The sequence below is a fragment of the Paramormyrops kingsleyae genome, chromosome 20 (assembly GCF_048594095.1).
Source record: "Paramormyrops kingsleyae isolate MSU_618 chromosome 20, PKINGS_0.4, whole genome shotgun sequence".
NCBI lineage: Eukaryota > Metazoa > Chordata > Actinopteri > Osteoglossiformes > Mormyridae > Paramormyrops > Paramormyrops kingsleyae.
The window spans coordinates 23141123-23165733 of record NC_132816.1 but is presented as its reverse complement, the minus strand read 5'-3'; the positions used below and the strand labels follow the sequence as shown (position 1 = coordinate 23165733).

General features: G+C 48.2%; 1 protein-coding gene across 2 annotated transcripts; it reads left to right on the top strand.

Annotated features, from left to right (window-relative positions):
- The first annotated feature begins 237 nt into the window (after window positions 1–237).
- Window positions 238–23674, top strand: entpd1 (ectonucleoside triphosphate diphosphohydrolase 1). 2 transcript variants are annotated; one of them, XM_072703556.1, is made up of 9 exons: window positions 238–375; window positions 16440–16567; window positions 16784–16901; window positions 19880–20030; window positions 20501–20660; window positions 20768–21229; window positions 21569–21676; window positions 22339–22476; window positions 23210–23674. In XM_072703556.1, the coding sequence occupies exons 1-9, from the start codon at window positions 360–362 to the stop codon at window positions 23417–23419; spliced, it is 1491 nt and encodes a 496-aa protein (XP_072559657.1). In that variant the 5' UTR covers window positions 238–359; the 3' UTR covers window positions 23420–23674. The 2 variants fall into 2 exon arrangements, with proteins under 2 accessions (XP_072559657.1, XP_023652731.1); XM_023796963.2 differs by lacking the exon at window positions 238–375 and adding an exon at window positions 13598–13901.
- Window positions 23675–24611: the final 937 nt, after the last annotated feature.

Sequence of the window (24611 nt, the reverse complement as noted above, 5' to 3'; positions counted from 1 at the left end):
GCGCAAACATCTGCATACACATGCAGACACAGCAGCGCAAACATCTGCATACACATGCAGACGCAACAACACACATGCCACAATGGGCACGCAGACACCGAAGTGCACACATCTGCACAAAATCACAGCCCACATGCTAAAGTGCAGTTTAAAAGTGTGGTCAGCAGGCAGCAGACAGGAGGAGGAGCAGAGCAAGGGGGGGGTGGGCAGAGAGGGAGCACAGAGAGGAAGCGAGCAGGCGAGCGAGCCCCGCCCCCTCAAAGTGCCGCTCTTTATAAAAGCATGACACATGAGGCCCAGCTGCTGAACGCCGGCAAAGAAGCAGGGAGGCTTCGCAGAGGCACACAGGCGGAGCAACCATGAGCCAGCAAGCAGGTAGGACGATGAACAGAAGCGGCGTCAGGGGTCAGCAGGGCGGGGGGCCCGGCGGGGGGGGTGCAGGAGAAGCCAGGGGACGGAAGGGGCTTCCCTCCACACGAGGCAGCAGTTAACAGCAACAAAAGAGTGACTGTATCACTGCCACATGGGTAGGAAAAAGAGCCTGATAAGGGAGAATGATGGTGTGTGTCTGTGTTTCTGTGTGTCTGTGTGTGTATCTATGTTTCTATGTGTGTCTGTGTTTCTGTGTGTGTTTCTGACTCTCTGCCTGACTCTCTGCCTGATTCCCTGCCTGACTCTCTGCCTGATTCCCTGCCTGATTCCCTGCCTGACTCTCTGCCTGACTCCCTGCCTGACTCCCTGCCTGATTCCCTGCCTGACTCTCTGCCTGACTCTCTGCCTGATTCCCTGCCTGACTCTCTGCCTGACTCTCTGCCTGACTCTCTGCCTGATTCCCTGCCTGACTCCCTGCCTGATCCAGCTCCTCCCATGGTGAAACACTTCCTGTCGCTGCCAGAGCCTTTTAACTTCCCCAAATCGTTAAATGAAAAAGGTTCAAGGCACAATAACAAAACAAGAGAGTCTCTGCAAAATCGTATACCATTTTTAAGGGGTTATAAGTGTTTTTAAAGTGTGTATAAGATTGTGTGGTCTTTCATGTTCGTAGTGTATTGCCTAATGCAGTATTGTGTAGTACCCCCTGGTTACGTAACAATGTTTCACACGCGGAAAGTGGAACAATGATAGTTAGATCCAAATGTAATCTACTGCCTCAAGGTATGTGTGAAGAAAGGGCATAACTTGGTTAAATCAGCTAAAAAAACAGCTATAAATGTCAGATCTTGATGATATACCAGACTCATATTCTGAGCAGCTTTGCTGAGATCAAAAACACATGAAAGATACCATAGGATATTACTGAGCTCTTCGAGTACGAGGGCAGATGTCCTGAAAAGGAATGGAAGTACCTCACTGGGGATTCAATTACCGTGTTTTACAATGGGAAGTGGGAAACTGCCTTCTCAGGACTGATAAAGTAGCACACATACACTGTTACCGTGTGCTCTGTTACCGTCTGCACTGTTACCATCTGCGCTGTTACCGTCTGCACTGTTACCGTCTGCACTGTTACCGTCTGCGCTGTTACCGTGTGCTCTGTTACCGTCTGCACTGTTACCATCTGCGCTGTTACCGTACACTTCTGCCTGCTGTACTTTCCCATTCTGAATAACCCTTTAACTTGTCATTGTCATCCCTGTATGTAATATAATACATCAAGCCACAAAGCAGATGAAATGTTCTTTGAATAAGACCTTGGTGGGGCCACCTATGTCTCACCCTGTCCCGCTTCTGAAATGCCTTTCCATTCGGGGGCCGCTTCAGGGAAGTGTCCCGCACACGGTCACCTACCTGTCCGTCCGGGGGCCGCTTCGGGGAAGTGTCCCGCACACGGTCACCTACCTGTCCGTCCGGGGGCCGCTTCGGGGAAGTGTCCCGCACACGGTCACCTACCTGTCCATTCGGGGGCCGCTTCAGGGAAGTGTCCCGCACACGGTCACCTACCTGTCCGTTCGGGGGCCGCTTCGGGGAAGTGTCCCGCACACGGTCACCTACCTGTCCGTTCGGGGGCCGCTTCGGGGAAGTGTCCCGCACACGGTCACCTACCTGTCCGTTCGGGGGCCGCTTCGGGGAAGTGTCCCGCACACGGTCACATACCTGTCCGTTCGGGGGCCGCTTCGGGGAAGTGTCCCGCACACGGTCACATACCTGTCCGTTCGGGGGCCGCTTCGGGGAAGTGTCCCGCACACGGTCACCTACCTGTCCGTTCGGGGGCCGCTTCGGGGAAGTGTCCCGCACACGGTCACCTACCTGTCCGTTCGGGGGCCGCTTCGGGGAAGTGTCCCGCACACGGTCACCTCACGGGGCCAGGCGATGATTTCACAAAACATCCAGACAGATGCAGAGAAACTCCGGCTTCCCAGAGTGCAGAGATCACCGCCAATTGTGAATGCAGGCACGAGGTGTTAATTTCTCAGCTGCGTCTCTTCCAGCCTTCTGCAAGGGGGCTCGCTGCTTGCAGGGGAGCAGAGCCCCACAGGCCAAAGGTGCAGCTGAGCTGTATGTTTCCCAGCATCCGGCCCCAAAATCTGTCACGTTATACAAACAGCTGCCTAGAACAGACCACCACAGAAGGAAACATTCACCACATTTTTTTTGCAAATGATTAAGAAGTCATGTAGAGGCAAAACGTCATGCACCCGATATACAGACTCCTTGGATCTCATGGTAAACTAGCTGAAAGTCTGTGAGCCATTAGCTAAATCCATGTGTTATAGGTTGCTAGGTAAATGCCTATAGTATACCAGCCTGCAGTGTGTGCTCAGGAGCCACAGTAGAGTACCAGCCTGTCAGTGTGTGCTCAGGAGCCACAGTAGAGTACCAGCCTGCAGTGTGTGCTCAGGAGCCACAGTAGAGTACCAGCCTGCCAGTGTGTGCTCAGGAGCCACAGTAGAGTACCAGCCTGCAGTGTGTGCTCAGGAGCCACAGTAGAGTACCAGCCTGCCAGTGTGTGCTCAGGTGCCACAGTAGAGTACCAGCCTGCCAGTGTGTGCTCAGGAGCCACAGTAGAGTACCAGCCTGCCAGTGTGTGCTCAGGAGCCACAGTAGAGTACCAGCCTGCAGTGTGTGCTCAGGAGCCACAGTAGAGTACCAGCCTGCCAGTGTGTGCTCAGGAGCCACAGTAGAGTACCAGCCTGCCAGTGTGTGCTCAGGAGCCACAGTAGAGTACCAGCCTGCAGTGTGTGCTCAGGAGCCACAGTAGAGTACCAGCCTGCAGTGTGTGCTCAGGAGCCACAGTAGAGTACCAGCCTGCCAGTGTGTGCTCAGGTGCCACAGTAGAGTACCAGCCTGCAGTGTGTGCTCAGGAGCCACAGTAGAGTACCAGCCTGCAGTGTGTGCTCAGGAGCCACAGTAGAGTACCAGCCTGCCAGTGTGTGCTCAGGAGCCACAGTAGAGTACCAGCCTGCCAGTGTGTGCTCAGGAGCCACAGTAGAGTACCAGCCTGCCAGTGTGTGTTCAGGAGCCACAGTAGAGTACCAGCCTGCCAGTGTGTGCTCAGGAGCCACAGTAGAGTACCAGCCTGCCAGTGTGTGCTCAGGAGCCACAGTAGAGTACCAGCCTGCCAGTGTGTGCTCAGGAGCCACAGTAGAGTACCAGCCTGCCAGTGTGTGCTCAGGAGCCACAGTAGAGTACCAGCCTGCCAGTGTGTGCTCAGGAGCCACAGTAGAGTACCAGCCTGCCAGTGTGTGCTCAGGAGCCACAGTAGAGTACCAGCCTGCCAGTGTGTGCTCAGGAGCCACAGTAGAGTACCAGCCTGCCAGTGTGTGTTCAGGAGCCACAGTAGAGTGCCAGCCTGCCAGTGTGTGCTCAGGAGCCACAGTAGAGTACCAGCCTGCCAGTGTGTGCTCAGGAGCCACAGTAGAGTACCAGCCTGCCAGTGTGTGCTCAGGAGCCACAGTAGAGTACCAGCCTGCAGTGTGTGCTCAGGAGCCACAGTAGAGTACCAGCCTGCCAGTGTGTGCTCAGGAGCCACAGTAGAGTACCAGCCTGCCAGTGTGTGCTCAGGAGCCACAGTAGAGTACCAGCCTGCCAGTGTGTGCTCAGGAGCCACAGTAGAGTACCAGCCTGTCAGTGTGTGCTCAGGAGCCACAGTAGAGTACCAGCCTGCCAGTGTGTACTCAGGAGCCACAGTAGAGTACCAGCCTGCAGTGTGTGCTCAGGAGCCACAGTAGAGTACCAGCCTGCCAGTGTGTGCTCAGGTGCCACAGTAGAGTACCAGCCTGCCAGTGTATGCTCAGGAGCCACAGTAGAGTACCAGCCTGCCAGTGTGTGCTCAGGAGCCACAGTAGAGTACCAGCCTGCCAGTGTGTGCTCAGGAGCCACAGTAGAGTATCAGCCTGCCAGTGTGTGCTCAGGAGCCACAGTAGAGTACCAGCCTGCCAGTGTGTGCTCAGGAGCCACAGTAGAGTACCAGCCTGCAGTGTGTGCTCAGGAGCCACAGTAGAGTTGCAGCCTGCCAGTGTGTGCTCAGGAGCCACAGTAGAGTACCAGCCTGCCAGTGTGTGCTCAGGAGCCACAGTAGAGTACCAGCCTGCCAGTGTGTGCTCAGGAGCCACAGTAGAGTACCAGCCTGCCAGTGTGTGTTCAGGAACAGTAGCCTTTATTTATCGTAAAATGAGCTTAGAAGCAGAAGAAATATAAATCATTTTGGGAACTTACCCTCCACATGTCCCAATTTATGCTTTTACTCTCACTGCGGAGAGGGCAGCGCGGGGCATCCAGCCAGGAACATCTTATTTCTTGTCAGTAAGCACAAATCGACTTGTTTTTACATTTGTTTGCAGCTGAAGCTGTCAGTACAATTCAAGGCCACATCTGTGCATGTTCTTGGTATGACACTTTCCAGCAGATGTCTGCCTTTTAAGATGCTCCTTTGATCTTAGATGAATATGTGTGTGTATTTCATGCAACAGCAAGCCGATCACCTCAGAGTTCAAAGGAGTCATACATAATGGTTGCACAATGACACAGTAGTTAACCACCAACAGTTCCTGACTGACTAGTTTCGATTCTGTTTGGAACCTGCATTATATGTGCCCTAACCTAGTGGGATCACAGCGACTGCAGCCGCTCTGCCCAGCAGGGCTGCTGACTTTTTGCTCTTTTCAAAGCAGAGGCTCGGTCTTAGCAGACGCTGCATACCTGCTTGGTCCACGTGGCCTAATTTTTCTCCCTAGGAGTCATCCTTCTTAAATAAATTAAACTCCACTGCAGCTCAGGTGGGTGGGCTCATCCTTCTTAAATAAATTAAATTCCACTGCAGCTCAGGTGGGCGGGGAAGCTCAGGTAGGCGGGGCTGAATGGTGAGTGGGGCATTACGTTGCTATTACGTTGCATCATGAACCACCAGAAACCAAACGATTTACATACCATTTATCTGGCTGGCAAATCTGTTTCAGTTCAGGGAATCCTGATTTTTTCCTTTTTTATGACATTATATAAAATACATTAAAAATTATATAGCTTAAAGTTATTTTGCAGAGATACATAGTACATCTGTAATGCTTAACAGTAAATTTTTTGTGACTTTGATTTTGGCTTTATAAAAAAAACTTTTAAAACCATGTACTTTGCAGGTGTCTAATATAATTTTTTTCAACCTGACCAATGTAACCTGATTATTAGTGTTGTAGTTCTCGAGACCGGTCTTGGTCTCGAGACCGGTCTCAAGACCAATTTTTTGTGGTCTCGGTCTTGTCTTGGTCTCGACTGTATTTGGTCTCGGTCTTGTCTTGGTCTCGACTCTATTTGGTCTCGGTCTTGTCTTGGTCTCGGACATAGCGGTCTCGATGGGATGGGGAAAAAAAGAGAAAACTGCACATCCTCACAGAACAGTATCATTATTTATTACGCGCCTCAATTCAAATGCAACCAGTCAGATGCATCCATTTCAAAAACGTTACATTTTATACATTTTCTCCACGGACACTGCCAGTGCTTCACAGTCCACAAACATCATTCACATCGTATCATACATCGGCAAAAAAATGTCCGAAAATGTCCGCGAAGTCTATAGCATAGTTATAATTAAAATAAATTAGGTATTTTACATTGATTAGAAAGCACAGTCTTGGAGGTGCAAGTCAATCTGGAGGCTCATTCTCTTCAATTCAAAGCAAAGGATCATTACATAGCTGTATTCATAGCTTACCCGAGACCTCTGTCCCTGGTATAAGAGACTTAATATGAACATCTTTCTGGTACATCCCATCTCTTTCCCTTGACGAGGTCTGATAAAATGGTTATAGGAGAGGATTGCTGAGAATATTATTTTTCATCAGGTCTCGAGATTTTAAATGAGAGACATATGGACATACGGACAATATAATTGAAAAGATAACATGAATTTGATTTAACGAGTAATGACACTTTACAGCAATGCCTTTTTTCTCTACAGTTGATCTGGGTAATGTGATGTCGATTCTAGCCCTAGTCTGTTTTCGGTCTTGGTCTTGGTCTTGGTCTCGACCAGTCTTGATCTTGGTCTCGCCTTAGTGTGTCTTGGTCTTGGTCTTGGACTTGGTCTTGGTCTTGGTACCCTCAAGTCTCGGCAGTGTCTTGGTCTTGATACCCTCCGGTCTCGGCAATGTCTTGGTCTCGGTTTAGGCGGTCTTGACTACAACACTACTGATTATTAATTAACTACTTTGTCAACACAGTGGACACAATAACACACTTACAATAAATGAAATCTGATTTAGTAAAGGACAATTTCTTTAAACAAAATCACAAACATTCAAATCAACATTTATTTCAAGGACTAAAAAAATCATTAGAGATAGTGGACTAAACAAACATTTAGGTATAAGCGATGAGATCATACTATTTATATATGTATCTACTATAAAAACCAAGAGCGGCCGAGCAACATATTTTTTATCTGTAGACCTACTGAAGTCTGTGCCTGTCAACAAACAATAGATAAATAATGTAAAATTATCAATAACATAGTGGCTTTACATTCAGTGGAACAATTACGGTTCAGGAGAAAATCTCAAACACAGAAGGAAATGCATAGAATTATATACTCAAAATCAGTGGTGGGCAGGGTTCCGCAAATCTGCTACTCGCTGATTAGCGGAATAGTGTTTCCCCTAACTTTGAAAGTCATTAGTGGACCAATTAGCTTCCACTAACTGTAAATCTACTAACATTTTCTCACAAGCATTGTGAATAAAATTTTATGGTTAAACATATTTGTACACCCTAAAATCATACATATTTGGTCCTGTCTGTTATGAGCATGTCAGAAACTGTTTATCTAGCACACGGTTGGCTGATTACATGTAAACAAACGATGTGACTGGTCGATAACTTGTTGAATTGAATGTAGTCTGGGCTAAATATAACTTCCATTTAGACGGGGGTACCCTGAACGTAGCAGAGAACAGGGGCCTGCGTCACGACGGTGGATTTCCTGCTTAGTTACATAACAGATGTCAGATTTCAAGTGCACCAGTTTAAATGGACTTTATCTTCATTAACTCACATTTAGCCCAGACTACCTTAAATCTGACACTTTATCCGACTAAGCAAGGAATGCAGCTTTGTGACACAGGTCCCCGGTTTGTATTTTCTGGGTTCCGATTGACTGAGCTACAGACCAATAAAAAGCTGAGACCCTCCTTCCCAGTTCCAGGCAAACGGCGCCATGTTTGTAGCCCCCAAGTAGCTTCACTGAGGGCAAAATGCCAGCATGGGCCAGTTGCAGAAAAGGGCTTCTCTGACAAAAAAACTTATATCTTGGAAAGAAACTTTTAATGCTAATTTATTCAGGAAACTACAGAGTCCAACCATACCCAACCGAGTAGTGCTAAATACCCCCTGGTTAATACCCCTGTGCTAAATACCCCCTGGTTATCGCTCTAGTTTGAGAGATGGGACTTCAGTGTTAAACAGGTTACATTTTTAGCTCTCCAGGTATGTTTTTAAGGGTTTCAGAGGCAAAAACCAAAATTGCCATCATAATTCAGCAGAGCTTGTTGTTTTGTGCGGGGCATGCAGGTGCAGTGTGCGGCTCAGTGAGCTCAGGCTCTGTTTCTGTGATCAGAAGGTTGCTAGTTCAAGCCCAGCCTTGGCACATCTGCAGGAATCAACGCAAGGCCCTCACCCCCAGGTCCTTGGGCACCGTGGGTGGCTAACCTTCACAGCTGGCTTGATTTCATCTCTAGAGAGTAAGTTGGGGTCAGCATAAGAAGAATTTTCCCATGGGGATCAATAAAAATATCAATTATTATTTGTTTGCATGCCTTCCTGCTGTTGCAGCTGCAGTTGTGGCAAAAAAGATTTCCTAAAGGACAAATATTCACAGGTGGATTGACTGCTATGGAGTGTGTGGCAGCCACACTGAAGGGGGATCAAGCTGCAAAGCATCCAGCTCAGCGCTGGAGACCGTGAAGACTGTTTATATTGGTCCCCTTGGCAACCACACAAACATCTGAGGCATAGCTGAAGTATATTTAAGGAAAAAAAGTTTGATCTGGCTCAGATTAGCAGTTTGGGGTGAGATACATCTTTGCAGTGTAAACATTCTTGTCCGTTTGTTCACCAGGCATTGAGAGGGAAACTCTGTTATTCAGTTATCAGCTCTGATCCTGACACCTTTCCATATTACATGACCCTTTTATCACAGTTTATTTGACGGCCAGAGATACTACAGAGCAAACAGCCTGTCACTGGCATTGCTGCACGCACTGGTACTGCTGCACGCACTGGCATTGTTTCATGCACTGGCATTGCTGCACGCACTGGTACTGCTGCACGCACTGGCATTGTTTCATGCACTGGCATTGCTGCATGCTCTGGTATTGCTGTGGTCTGTCACCTGCTTAGCAATGTGTCATGAAGATGCCCTTCTGATGCTCCAGCAGAGGAGCTGCTATTCTGCAGTGTTCACCTGAGCTCCTGGGGACTCCACTGGACCCTTCCTCTAAGCCCTAAGCAGATGCGCTGTGGGACACAGATGGCCTGCAGCTGTGGGGGGCCTACTCTTGTAGGCATAAGAAGCAGGTGTGTGCTGGTGTGGGATAGCCAGCCTGAACGGTGGACGTATGTTAGTCATTATGAATGCACTCGTTAGCCACAATCCCTCTGCAGGATGCATGGCAGCCCTCTCTGTCTCTCACTTCCTTCTAAGTCTTGGAATGTGTAGCAAGTTTCCTCTCTGTCCTTTTTTTGAAATCTTGCGAAATGAGTCATTAGGTAATTCCTGGGAGATAGGAGTCCTCGAGACCTTGTCACTGGCTCTTGGGAGCCCCAAGGGCCATTTGCTGATAGGTTGCTGGACTCTCTCCAATCATTATGATAGGCTACTGGAATCTCCACACTCATTATGATAGGCAGGCCCTGCTCACTGCACCAAGCTCTGCTTCTGCACCAATGATATCTGTGGATGAAGAGCTTATAGCTCCGCCCAGCTGCTGCTCAGCTCCGCCCCCCTGTTCTAACAGGCTGTCCTGCTCATGTAGAGGCTGCACTCATGTGATCAGAGTGGAAATTCCGCTCCCTGTAGCTTGTCCCGGCATGAATCATGCAGAGCATTGAACACCCTCGCCAGAGGCGTGGAAACCTCTTTCCAGCCCTCACTCCATTCACCATCCCCATCTGTTCAGTGATGGCATTCTAATAGGCACCATTTTTTTCATTGCCTTGTTGATACAAGTCATGCTGGTAACTTGGTTCACGTGCCTGAGGGATAAACAAAACAGTCTGCACTCCAGGTTGCTGTTGAGGTGCAGATAGGAGTCAAAGATGCAGAGACGGCTGAATAAACATCCCCCACGGGTACCTCTAGCCCGGCCTGAGGATCCATGCCGTTACGAGGCCGGCTTCCTCAGTAGCAAAGACCGTGATCTGGACAAAGCATGGCATGGAAACCAGGCTCTGCCCAGAGAACACAGGTTCTCAGGTGTCCCTGTAACCTGATCCCTGACAGATACAATACCATCCCCGACCTAAACAGCATCACAGAGCCCTCGCAGGAAACATGAGAGGCAAGCTGAAGGAGCAGAGACCCAGAAGGATCCAACTTGGGTCCCAGATGCCCTCTCAGCTGTGTGCTCTGGCCCAGCTGCGTGGTGGCACAGGGTGGTGCAGGGCAGTGTATGGTATGGCAGGGTGGTGCAGGATGGCGTTTGGCGGCGGAGGGTATCGCAGGGTGGTGCAGGGTGGCATTTGGCGGCGCAGGGTATCGCAGGGTGGTGCAGGATGGCGTTTTGCGGCGCAGGGTATCGCAGGGTGGTGCAGGATGGCGTTTTGCGGCGCAGGGTATCGCAGGGTGGTGCAGGATGGCGTTTGGCGGCGCAGGATGGCGGCGCAGGGTATCGCAGGGTGGTGCAAGATGGCGGCGCAGGGTATCGCAGGGTGGTGCAGGATGGTGTTTGGCGGCGCAGGGTATCGCAGGGTGGTGCAGGATGGCGTTTGGCGGCGCAGGGTATCGCAGGGTGGTGCAGGATGGTGGCGCAGGGTATCGCAGGGTGGTGCAGGATGGCGTTTGGCGGCGCAGGGTATCGCAGGGTGGTGCAGGATGGCGTTTGGCGGCGCAGGGTATCGCAGGGTGGTGCAGGATGGCGGCGTTTGGCGGTGCAGGGTGGTGCAGGATGGCGGCGCAGGGTGGTGCAGGATGGCGTTTGGCGGCGCAGGATGGCGTTTGGCAGCGCAGGGTATCGCAGGGTGGTGCAGGATGCCGTTTGGTGGCACAGGGTGGAGTAAGGCCAGCTCCTAAAGAATCTCACTGGTCCATTTAATCTGTTTAGCAGTCAGCCAGTCCTCAGAGCAGCTGAGGTTCCTTCCTCAGGGGCCCAGTGGTGCCATCGCTCTTTCAGCCGCAGGATTTGACCTTTCCACCAGTCATAACCCCTCAGTCACACACCACCACAGTATCACTGGGGTCACAGCTGCGGCTCTGATTGATGGGGGGGATGGGGGGGGGGGTGTCACGGTAATCGTCTACTGCTTTCCAGTCAGTCATCCACCATTAAACATGACAAAGTCTCCACCCCGCCTTTGCTTTTGAACAACCTGATCCATTCTGTGAGTGAATACATCAAAGCATTACCTTTGGTGAAGAACACTCAGATTTTTGTTAAGGGTGCAGGATGTCCTTCAGGAACCTCTCGCTTTGTAGGGCTCCTCCAGGCACACCAAATAAGGCAACAGCAGCCAGCTCTGCTCTCTCTCCAGACCCAGGGGCTGCCACAGAATGGGGCGGTTTGGGCACGAGAACGAGGCATGGTGCAGACACAAATGGTGGACGACCCACTCACGGCTCAAAGGACAAACGGGGTTTATTAACTGAACTTAAAAGACACTAACAAAAACAAAGGACCACAAGGGGTCAAAGGTAAATGGGGATAAACAAAGACTAATTACAGAAACAGGGGTGGGCAGGTGGGTGGGGCGTACATCTAACACCAAACATTAACCTTCACAATCAAAAAACCACTGGGGAACAGAATAGAAGCAGGGACTTAAATACTGAAACTAAAACTGGGTAACAAGACTAACACAGAACAGGCGAGACTGATTAACAAAGACTGGGAAAACAGGGCACAGGTGAAACTGGTTAACTCAAAGGAACTAAAACAGGGAAACTAAGAACTAACCAAAAAAAACAGAAAACACAGAATCTAACACTGGGAGTAAAAAAACCCAATAAAACATAACTAAGGCTCAAAACAAGAAACCAAAACAGAATACAAAAATCACCAGACACTGGAACTAGAAAAACTCATACAAAAGAAACACTAGGGAACAAAATACAAAAACTGAGGAGGCGGGATTCAAACACACGACAAAGGGATTTGCAAGTAGCCACATGGCTCAACACATTGAGCCGTGCAGCTGACATTAAACAGGTGAAACACAAAGACTGACAGGAGGGACAGGATGGCCAACGACGCCTTCTGGCCAAACGGGGAAGGGACACAAAAGACTGAGACAACAGGAGCTGACCCTGACAGGGACATGGCCTCTGGCACAGCACAGCCAATCAGAGCTGGACTGAGTCCTCACCTATTGCCTGGGGCAGCGGTGTCATTCATGTGGCTTTAAAAACCCTGTGCTAATATCTATGGAGCACACAGCTATGCTTACTGAACACAGCACAGCAATCCTGTGCTAATATCTATGGAGCACATAGCCATGGTCACTGAACACAGCACAGCAATCCTGTGAAGATATATATGGAGCACATAGCCATGGTCACTGAAGATAGCACAGCAATCCTGCACCAATATTTATGGAGCACATTCATCCTCACTAAACACAGTGCAGAAATCCTGTGATAATATGCATGGAGCACACAGGCATGCTCACTGAAGACAGCACAGCAAAAAGGCTCAGTAAAACATAAAATGTCTGTTAGACAGTTAGATGCTTCCTGGTTTTTACCGCTTAAGACAAGAGAAATGCAGAGCACAGCATTATTGTAGGAGAGAGAGATGAACGGTCTATTTGCTTGTGTTCTCCACATAACTGGTAGTGTGTGTGACAGGCCATGTGAGCAGGGCTGCTGGGACAGGAAGGCGGAGTTCAAGGCAGAGCGACAACACTGGGAGATGGGCCGTGTGAGGGGGGGGGGGCTGCTGGGACAGGCAAGCAACGTTTAGGGCTTCACCTAGAACCACAGGTCAATGCTGCTCAGGGTTGATAATCTGAACTTTTTTTTTTACTTTTAAGTATAATGGTCTGCTTTAGGGCCACTGGAAGGGCAGAGATACCATGGTATAATCAGAAAGCCCATCACTTTAAAGGGGCCCCTCAATTTGATAAATAACAAAGTAAAGCTCAGTTTGGGGGGGGGGCAAAGGTTGACATTTTGTCAGGGGGGCCAGAATTTCTTGGCCTGACATAACAGTTCACATAAAAGTAGTACGTGAGATTTACTGCTGGCTAAAGTGTATTCTGTCTACCTTAAACAGAATGGTGGAAATATTACGTAAGATACTAACAGATCTTTTGCCTTTTTCGGTTGGACGGGATAATGCTGTATCAGTTTATACAATGTGTTAGTGCTTGTGATGGTTCTATTAATAGGGCTGGTTATAGGTTACCATGTTTTACATTGAGTTACTGGGTTATACTCATTAATATATAAACCCTGTGTTCATAGAACACGGTGACATCCTGCATTTCTCAAAGAAAGCACAAGTATAAAAATGTTTGTACTTCATTGTGACTGATTTGGGGAAGAACTCTGTCCTGGTAAGTGTACCAGACATTTTCATCTTTTGTCCTACAGGGATGTATTTGGAGCTGAGGTGTTGCATCTGATATGAACAGACAGCAGGGGACAAATACCAAAGCAACAGACAAATACATTCCAAAGGAAACTTAACAGAACAATGAACAGGTTTGGGGGATAGATGGCAAAAAAACAAAGCAAATACATGCACAAGAATACGTTTTATTTAAAATGACGTATACTTTCAAATGAGAAGGAGAATTACTACACTAGATCTGAGCGATTCCTGGTTCTTTAATTGGTATTGTTGCATGTTGTTCTTGCTTCGGAAGTTGGTGTTTTATACTCGGCCTCCGGGGGGCTTCCCTCGTGTAGAGGGGATTCCCGATCCCACCCCCGTCGCGTGACCGCGGTTTCCTCTTCGGAAGAGCAGATCACAAAGCCCCGAGGAACCTCCATGGCTTCCTGAAAAGGAGGAAATGAAGTCGTTCCTGAGATCGCGCGCTTCACTGTTAATTAATACCCGCAAAACCGGGCGCTCCCCAAGAGTACGACCCCCGCGTGCCGCCCACCCCGCGTTTCCATGCCAACTAGCTCGGGGCCAGCGGGGGCTTCCGCCGCTTCCCAGCTGAAGAGGGGGCTCCGTGTGCCAGTCTCAGGAAACACTCGTTTTGAAATTTGTTTCTGTCCTGCGGAGATAAGTGCGCGTTGCTGCAGGGAGGTGAGTGTTTAAAACGGAGTTTGCGGTTTGGGGGCCTTTAAACATTAAACCCCCTTCGCGATAGGGGCTGGGCGCGCATTAGTGAACATTCCTATAGTGCAAACGGAGCATTCAGGGAATTAAAAAGCCCCGAGATGGCGGCTTCTCCGAGCTGGGATCGATGGCACGGTCCTTTTAATCCACCTAAACCCAGCAGTAAACCCGCATTAATCCTTACCGGCCTGAAGGGGCGCGGCTCCTTGCAGCCTCCGCATCAGGATCATTACGGAGCTGAAATGACGGCAATAAACCCCGAACGGTGTTGGGTCAGAACCGCCGGGCTGGACCGGGGCTCGCTCACAAACCTCACATCTTGCGCTTGTAGTGTATGTAGTTTCAAAATTCAAAAGTCACTTTTCTAATACGGTATATGAGCCATTCTTTAATTAATTCTTTCACTCAATTAAAACTGAGTTGAATCATTTTTGAAAAGTCTGTTTCAGTAATCCTTAATCCCTAAACTAAACCACCTATATTCTCTTAACGCCTCTTCACATGCCTCATAAAAGCATAAATGCTTAATTCCACATATAATTCAATATATTTTAATGTGACAAACTGACCAAAACTTTGCATATTAAATAATATGAGGAATTAAGATCTTAATTTTGAAATGTTTTGGTCAGTTTGTCACTTGTCATGAGGCATTAATTTTGCCACATGTATTATATTTCAGTGTACCTGTATTTAATGACAACTAAAGTAAGATACTCATAGTAAAGTCAATATTTCAGAAAAGAACAAACATTTTGTCATAACTGAACTCTAACACCATGGACATCATGTAACAACAGTGACAGAACAAGTGATTTTATTTTACAAAATGGCAAAATTGCCAGACAAAATTTTAACCAAGATCTAATTTTCTTATTAATTATTCTGATCATTCATGACATTAACATTGGCCACTGGTATCTCAGGTGTGGTGTAACAGCACTGACGTTCTGATTACATTTTTGAATGGTTTCCCCAGTAGGTAGGATGACCTTCTATGACTGTTAAAAACAATGATCTAAAAATGGCATTCTTTCGACGAATTTCAATCACCCAGCCTTTACATTGCGTAACTCCAGTAACATGTAGAAGGTATGTGCTGTCCAAGAAGCAAAAATGAATTTGTTAAATAAAATGAGTAAGCTTGGACTCACCTTCTCAGTCATTGAGATGCTTCCTCTATGATGACTACCAACCAAAGGAAGCAGATTGATAGAGCAAGAACCACTGTGTTAAAATGAGTGTTCTGATAACAGCAGTGACCAAAATGGCTGCAAGAAATGTATTTTTTTTAAATAAATTACATATTTTACATATGAAGTAGTAGAAGTAGTGCAATGTTAATTATATGTATAATAAAAATTGAACTGTTTTGTGCAATTTTAGAAGGTATACCTTAAAATAATGAGGGGAATCTGTTCTTTAATCAGACATTCACTGTGTGGATGTACATGCCTGACAGTTTTAAAGACCTGCAACCTCTGGCATGATTTCCGCTCCAAATGGAAAATGGCCTTATCTGTACTGTTTGCTGGGTTTGCATAAGGCAGCAACATTTACCAAAATTAATAAATAATGAATCAAAGTACAAATATTTTGAGCTATTCATGTTACATTTTGTTCGTCAATGGCTGCCATATGAGTGTTGCACAGTATACCTTCGTAATCTTTCTCTCAGTTAATACATCGACTTTCCCTTGGGCTTGGCTGCACTCAGTAATGCTGCATTTCCTGTTTAGCTTTTTCGTTTATTTATTCAACTCCGGGAAAAACTAAGAGACTGCTCCATGTTTTTTCTTTTAATCTGCATTTTTAAATCCTGGTTTAACCTTGGTTCTGTGAGGCTACACTGCGAGGCAGACTGCTTCCAGGCTCAAAGTTACTGAGACAGCAGTACACAAGAACACGGTGAAGTTTCTTTTTGACCTGATTCGAGGCTGTTTTTGCAGTGAGTGCAGGGGGTTAAGGCCTGAACATTGTGGGACAGCATCTGCCTGGGCCTCCACTTATGGTCCTGTGTGCTCCCCTCCCTCCCTTCCTGCAGAGCTGGGCTGTAGGTCCGGACATTAACGTGCTGTTAAACGTGCCTGTGTCAGGTGTACCATAGACATCTCTCCATTAAGCAGTAGCCAGTCGCTTTTGCAGCCTGTTATTCTCAAGCTGTGGCCCCATCAGGCTTTGTCCCCCCAGTATGGCCCCATCAGGCTGTGGCCCCATCAGGCTTTGTCCCCCCAGTATGGCCCCATCAGGCTGTGGCCCCATCAGGCTTTGTCCCCCCAGTATGGCCCCATCAGGCTGTGTCCCCATCAGGCTTTGTCCCCCCAGTATGGCCCCATCAGGCTGTGGCCCCATCAGGCTTTGACCTAGACTTTGGAAACCTGCAGTCATGCCTGCTCCTTCATATCATTGCTGCACAGATATTAGCCTGCCTTCCTAAACAGATGCAAGCATCTTGCTGTAGCAGATTCTTGATGTTTTTTCCTGGTTGGTTTATTTGCCTTTCAGAGATGAAGACGAAAAACCCTTGGCACCGGCCACTGATCATCTGCGTCGCCATCGTTTTCGCTGTGGCCGTGATTGGCATGGTGACCACTGGCGTCATTCAGAACAGACACATCAGACAAAAGTACAAGGTACCCTGCCCATGCTGCATGGCTAGTTGAGCAGTAGGAGGCGCTGTAGAGAACACATATTCTATACACTTGGCTTCATTTGTTTGTTCTCCCTTAATAATCATAGCCTCACTGAGAGTACACCCAACTGTAAGCTGTTCTGCTACACTGGAGAAAGGTGTCTCTTAAAAACATATATCTACTGATTGTATGTGGACCCCCCCCCCTTTTTGGCAGTATGGTATCGTCCTGGATGCTGGCTCTTCTCATACTTCAGTGTACGTGTACCAGTGGCCAGCGGAGAAGGAGAACAACACAGGCATGGTGCAGCAGACACACGTGTGTAATGTGAAAGGTATGCTGGGGGTGTCCCATCTGCTAATGGTGATAAAGAGAGCAGAGTGTTAATGTGGCTGTGTGCCACAAATGAAACTGATGGAATTAATGTTGTTTTAGCTATACAATGTCATATAAACTGTGATCACTGTTCTATCACCCTGCCTGCGTAGGGCCTCTGAGACAAACTTTTTTTTGGGTGTGTGTTTGATTTAGCTTTTTCCAGATGTATTTTATCTGTGACGGGCTGGTTATTATGAATATTTATCCTGTCTGTGACGGGCCAGTTATTACGAAGATTTATCTTAACAGTGATGGGCTGGTTATCACGAGTATTTATCCTGTCTGTGACGGGCCAGTTATTACGTATATTTATGCTAACGGTGACGGTGTCACGATCGGGAACAGGCAATCCGGGAAGCAGGGAAAAGGAGCCAGGAAGTTGGGTAAACGGGGTTTATTCGGGGTAGAGTCCACAACACGGGGTAGAACGACGGCAAACAATGACAAGTCTGGGGAAGACTGACTCAGACGAGGACTAAATACACAAGACTAGCTGGTATTAACAAGAGACGGGTGAGAGCAATCAGGTAGAAACACGGGTTAATGAGGGGGGCATGGCACACACGAGGATGGGACAGAGCTGGATGTGACAGACGGGCTGGTTATCACGAATATTTATCCCATCGGTGAAGGCCGGTTATCACGAATATTTATCCCATCGGTGAAGGCCGGTTATTACGAATATTTATCCCATCGGTGAAGGCCGGTTATTACGAATATTTATCCCATCGGTGAAGGCTGGTTATTACGAATATTTATCCCATCGGTGAAGGCCGGTTATTACGAATATTAAGCCTATCAGTGATGGGCCGGTTATTACAAATATTTATCCCATCGGTGAAGGCCGGTTATTACGAATATTTATCCCATCGGTGAAGGCTGGTTATTACGAATATTTATCCCATCGGTGAAGGCCGGTTATTACGAATATTAAGCCTATCAGTGATGGGCCGGTTATTACAAATATTTATCCCATCGGTGAAGGCCGGTTATTACAAATATTTATCCCATCAGTGAAGGCTGGTTATTACGAATATTTATCCCATCGGTGAAGGCCGGTTATTACGAATATTAAGCCTATCAGTGATGGGCCGGTTATCACGAATATTTATCCCATCAGTGAAGGCCGGTTATTACGAATATTAAGCCTATCAGTGATGGGCCGGTTATTACGAATATTTATCCCATCGGTGAAGGCCGGTTATTACGAATATTTATCCCATCGGTGAAGGCTGGTTATTACGAATATTTATCCCATCAGTGAAGGCTGGTTATTACGAATATTTATCCCATCAGTGAAGGCCGGTTATTACGAATATTTATCCCATCAGTGAAGGCCGGTTATTACGAATATTAAGCCTATCAGTGATGGGCCGGTTATTACGAATATTTATCCCATCGGTGAAGGCCGGTTATTACGAATATTTATCCCATCAGTGAAGGCCGGTTATTACGAATATTAAGCCTATCAGTGATGGGCCGGTTATTACGAATATTTATCCCATCGGTGAAGGCCGGTTATTACGAATATTTATCCCATCAGTGAAGGCCGGTTATTACGAATATTAAGCCTATCAGTGATGGGCCGGTTATTACGAATATTTATCCCATCAGTGAAGGCCGGTTATTACGAATATTTATCCCATCAGTGAAGGCCGGTTATTACGAATATTAAGCCTATCAGTGATGGGCCGGTTATTACGAATATTTATCCCATCAGTGAAGGCCGGTTATTACGAATATTTATCCCATCGGTGAAGGCCGGTTATTACGAATATTAAGCCTATCAGTGATGGGCCGGTTATTACGAATATTTATCCCATCGGTGAAGGCCGGTTATTACGAATATTAAGCCTATCAGTGATGGGCCGGTTATTACGAATATTTATCCCATCGGTGAAGGCCGGTTATTACGAATATTAAGCCTATCAGTGATGGGCCGGTTATTACGAATATTTATCCCATCGGTGAAGGCCGGTTATTACGAATATTAAGCCTATCAGTGATGGGCCGGTTATTACGAATATTTATCCTAACGGTGACGGGCTGGTTACCACAAATACTTACCTATAACAGGCCGGTTATTATGAATACTTATCTTATCTGTGACAGGCCGGTTATTATGAATACTTATCTTATCTGTGACAGGCCGGTTATTATGAATACTTATCTTATCTGTGACAGGCCAGTTATTATGAATACTTATCTTATCTGTGACAGGCCGGTTATTATGAATACTTATCTGTGACAGGCCGGTTATTATGAATACTTATCTAATCTGTAACAGGCCGGTTATTATGAATACTTATCTTATCTGTGACAGGCCGGTTATTATGAATACTTATCTCGGTGGCACCAACCAGAATGGTGACAAATGTAGATGTATGAGATTTGTGATACTATGTATCTAGATATGAAATTCAAAACAAAGTTGACAAAGAGAAGCACTGATCCCCCCCGCAGTGACCACTGGGAGTTTAGGCTGAGTCACCCAGCCACCCAGTTCTCATGCTGGGATCATAGACGCCAATCTGTGTTTTGACACTGGTGTGAGGTCTGTGGGAAGAGAGTGAGCTGCCAGGCTCTTGGCGATGACGCCCCCTAGTGGAATTGCAGGCAGCATGCATCTTCCCATGAAAGGCTGCTGTGATGCACACTGGCTTAGGTTTAATGAGGATATCAAACCGCTTGACTGAACATCCCTTTAATGGTGCCTGAATGTCTGCGTAACTGTACGTCTGTATGTATAGGTGGGACTGCTAACCTATCCAGGCATCTCCTAACTAGCAGCTGATCGGCCAAGCAGCTTTCACTGCTCAGATTTTTAAAAATCAAAACGTTGAGGGAATGCAGCTCATACACCCGGGGGGTGGTTCTGACCCCCATGTGAATGCTAATTTTTTTCTGCATGGCTGGTGTGCCCTGCCCCCCCAGGCAAGGGTATCTCCAGCTATGCTGGCAGCCCAGATGCTGCAGGGAGCGCACTCGGGGAGTGCATGGAGGAGGCCAGGAGCAAGGTTCCCACTGAGAGACAAAAGGAGACACCTGTCTACCTGGGAGCTACAGCAGGGATGAGGTTGCTAAGGTAACCCGTGTGCCAGGGGACATGGTGGGATGAAGTTGTTATGGTAACCTGTGTACCTGGTGGTTTCTATGGTAATGGTATAAGCTGAGAAACAGAGGAAGAAAACATCAGTCTCTGAGCAGGTCGCTCACCCCCTGGTCCGTATGCTTCTCTCAGTCATTAATCTTTAACGGTTCGTATAGCTGTATTGGACACTGAAATGTCTTGAAAATGTCAAACAAAGAAACCGATTAACACAATGATGTTGGAGCTTTACCTAATCATTAGACAAAGCAGTTTGTCTCTAAGCTGTTCAGGTCCACCTCTAGGACCTGAAAGCGGTTTAGAGAATATTTTGTCTGGCACCCGACTGAGTATCCAAATAAATATTTCAATAAAGCGAGCAAGAGCAGAGGCTGAGTAAAAGGCAGGGTACCGTGCAGCCATCACGGTGACCGCAGTAACTCTTTTCTTCTCTGCCTCTCCCACAGGATGGAGAACCAGTCAGCCTCAGACCAGGTCCTGGCATCAGTAGAGAACTTCCTCAAGGTGACCCCATTGTCCTACCAGGGAGCCTGCATCATCACGGGCCAGGAGGAGGGCGCCTACGGCTGGATCACTGTCAATTATCTTGGTGATAACTTCCGTAAGGTGGGTCCAGGAACTGCGGCCTTGCAGTAGATGGAACGTGGCACAGAGATGTTCTCACAGTTAGTAATTTACATAATGTAATAAGCATGTGGCCCAATTCCTTCCAGGCCCAGAGGACCATGGGGGCCCTGGACCTGGGTGGAGCGTCTACTCAGATCACATTTGTATCTGGGGTGGAGGCACAGTCCCCTCAGGACTTCATCCATTTCCGCCTGTACGGGAATGAGTACCACGTGTACACTCACAGCTTCCTGTGCTATGGCAAGGACCAGGCGCTCAGGCTGGCCCTGAGTCACAGGCTGCGGGCACTGCCAGAGACCACAAACAGCACCCTGCTAGACCACTGCTTCCACACGGGCTACAGGAAACAGAAGGACCTGTCCGATGTCTATGACAGCCCCTGTGTATCCAAGCAAGGGACTCCAACTGGAACCTTCATCCATCAAGGTGCAGGGAACTGGAGTCTCTGCCATCAGCATGTACAAGGCCTCTTCAACTTCAGCCAGTGTGCCAAGAGGAGCTGCTCCTTCAATGGGGTCTTCCAGCCCCCACTGCAGGGGACTTTTGGGGTAAGCATTATGGGGTAACAGTGTTGGCTGGCAGACTGAGCTAAAGGAGGAACCGGAGATATGATCATTTTCATTTTACATGGCCGTTCTAGGATGAGGTGCAAGAACCCTAGAATCAGCCTAAACTGCCCCTGTGCTGTGTTTTTTGTGTGATAAGCACCCCAAGGCTTGCAGAGTAATGATGTCACTGTCGGGCCTTGAGCAAGGCCTTTAGGTACTGGCTGACCGTGCTGTCTGACCCAGACTCTGTGTAAATGCTGTCTGACCCAGACTCTCTGTAAATGCTGTCTGACCCAGACTCTGTGTAAATGCTGTGTCGTCACATCTTCTGCTTGCCAGGCTTTCTCTGCTTTCTTCTTTGTGATGAACTTCTTGAACCTGACTTCCGGGTCCCTGGATGATGCAAAGCAGAGGCTGACTAGTTACTGTTCTACGCCCTGGGAAAAGGCAAGTGTGAAGTAGGGTGGGGCCTTGGGGGGGTAGTGGGAGGGGAGTGGGTGGGGCCTGTGGGATTGTGGGGTGGGAGTGGGTGGTGCCTGAGGGGGAGTGGGGTGGGGCCTGTGGAGTAGTGGGAGGGGAGTGTGGTGGGGCCTGTGGGATGGGAGTGGGTGGGGCCTGTGGGATTGTGGAGTGGGTGGGGCCTGAGGAGTAGTGGGAGGGGAGTGGGGTGGGGCCTGTGGGATTGTGGGAGGGGAGTGGGTGGGGCCTGTGGAGTAGTGGGAGTGGGGTGGGGCCTGTGAGATTGTGGGAGGGGAGTGGGTGGGGCCTGAGGAGTAGTGGGAGGGGAGTGTGGTGGGGCCTGTGGGATTGTGGGAGGGGAGTGGGTGGGGCCTGAGGAGTAGTGGGAGGGGAGTGGGGTGGGGCCTGTGGGATTGTGGGAGGGGAGTGGGTGGGGCCTGTGAGATTGTGGGAGGGGAGTGGGTGGGGCCTGTGGGATTATGGGGTGGGAGTGGGTGGGGCCTGAGGAGTAGTGGGAGGGGAGTGGGGTGGGGCCTGTGGGAGGGGAGTGGGGTGCGGTTTCACTTGCTGTCAGCTTCCACAGTGAAGGTATTGATCAGAAGAATAAAACTTGGGCTTGTGCTGGTCCATGCTGACTGATGTCTCTGCAGATCCAGAAGGACCACCCTAAAGTTAAGGAGAAGTACTTGTCTGAATACTGCTTCTCAGGGACCTACATCCTCACGCTGCTTGAAGATGGATACAACTTCACCTCGGATACCTGGAAGGAAATCAAGTTCATCAAAAAGGTTTGACTTACCTTTCATTAACTGACTGCATGTGTGTTGCTGCCATCTACATGTTGGGTAGAAGATGTCCCCACAAAGTCCTTTTCACTAAACTTAAACCTAATATCCCCACAAAGTCCTTTTCACTAAACTTAAACCTAATATCCCCACAAAGTCTTTCTCACAAAATGTCCCAATAGTGTTTTCCTCACTAAATCTAAGGTCCCCACAATGTCTTGTTCACAAAGGCTTCCTCACTAACCCTAACCCTGTAACGTCCCCACCAGAAGTGTCGTGGAGCTGGGGCTAAAGCCCCAAATCGATTCAGTTGAGCCCTGAAAGATTTCTTTAGCTCAGGTGTATTTACAACTATGCTCTCAGTTTCAGAATTCCATCCATCACAGCAGTGCTAGTCCAGGGCTGCGGTTCCCAAATCCTTCGTAATGTTATGATCATCCTAACTGCAGAGAGAGAGAATTCGATATGATGGCCCACAAACAGATTAGGTCTCTGGGCTTAAGATCCCAGATTCTCCCCCCTGGTTCCCACAAAGGTTTCTTCACTAAATCTTATCTGTTCTGAAAAGTGTAAAATCCTTCACGGTCTGTGTTAGCCAGTATTTGTTTGTTAGTGTTTAGCGATTCTTAGCTGCAGGTTTACTGTGAGTCAGCTTCTGTCATTAAGGCAGGCATGCACAGGCATTACAGCTTGTCTTGCATTAATGTGCATGAGGTCTTTTTTTGACCTTCTTCAGATCGGAGACAGTGATGCTGGCTGGACTCTGGGCTACATGCTGAACATGACCAACATGATTCCAGCGGAGGCCCCTGACAGGCCGCCCCTCCCCCACTCCGGCTACGTGGCCGTCATGGTTCTGCTAGCCCTCCTGCTTCCCGGCCTGCTCTTCCTTGGTTATCGCTTGTTCAGGCGCTCTGGTTCTGCTTCTCGAAAGCAGATCGTTTAAGTTTCGTTACACGATGTAGATACCGTGGGTGGGGCTGGCTTCAGTGTTTTTACTTTTATTAGTGGGATGGGGGCCTGGATTCGGGACCTTTTGCAGACCCATACTCATTTCTTCCATGACTGTGATTGCAGAATCAGAGGTAGATGGTCCACCCTCTAAGGTCAGTTAGCACACCTGTCCAGAAGTCTGGATCTGCGGGGCAGGACTGTGCACTACCATCAAGGAGCAGGGCTCTAGGGTCCAGGGGGGTGTGGGGGGGGGAGCAAGGGGGGGGACACTAGAGAGGACATGGGGGACGCTGAGGGATATAGGGGGTCTCTAGGGGACACAGGGAGACGCTGCCCCAAGCTGCTCCAGGTTCTCTTTGCTTGTCATTTCCCAGCAGACCGTCGCCCCACATTTTTTACAGAGGGAATTCCACACTGAAGCAAACCTGCCTGCTTGATTTCCCAATAAACATTAAGCTTTTCTTGTGATGTGACTACACTGTGATGAAACGAGGCATCAGTATTTCCACACACTTGGTCTTTATACATGTAAATAAGGCGCATAGATTGCTTTGAAAGTAGAGAGGTTCAAATTTCAGAGATACTTAGGGTTTCTCACCTTTTCCACCATATTGACTATTTGGCAGAGAACCTCTGGACACAACCAAGCATGAATCACTGTGTGGTGGCTAAACAAGCATATCATCTCCACACTTCTGGATATGCATATTACAACATCCATCCATCCATCCTCTATATCTATCTATCTATCTATCCATCCATCCATCCTCTATCTATCTATCTATCTATCCATCCATCCCTCTATCTATCTATCTATCCTTCTATCCTAGCGTGTTATACCCATAGCACAGTGTTTCTAAACCCAATCCAGAGGGACCCTCCCAGACATTTCACTTTCTTCCTTCCACCACCAGGGGGCACAGTAGGGGCCCTGCATATGTGAAAATTGGCTGCAGCAGTGGGGGGGAGAGGCAAAGGTGGCGTTTTTTTAGGTGGCCCAGAATATCTAGCTCCATCCCAGCCCTACACACCTGTATCAGGTATTTGAGTGTTCCTGATTGTTTGGTTCAGGTGTGCTGGGAGGACTGTCTGTGGTCCCCGCGGACCGGGTTGGGAAACACTGCCGTAACACGTATCCTCTTCTGTACTGTATATATGGGCGACACACAGTCACGTATAGCACA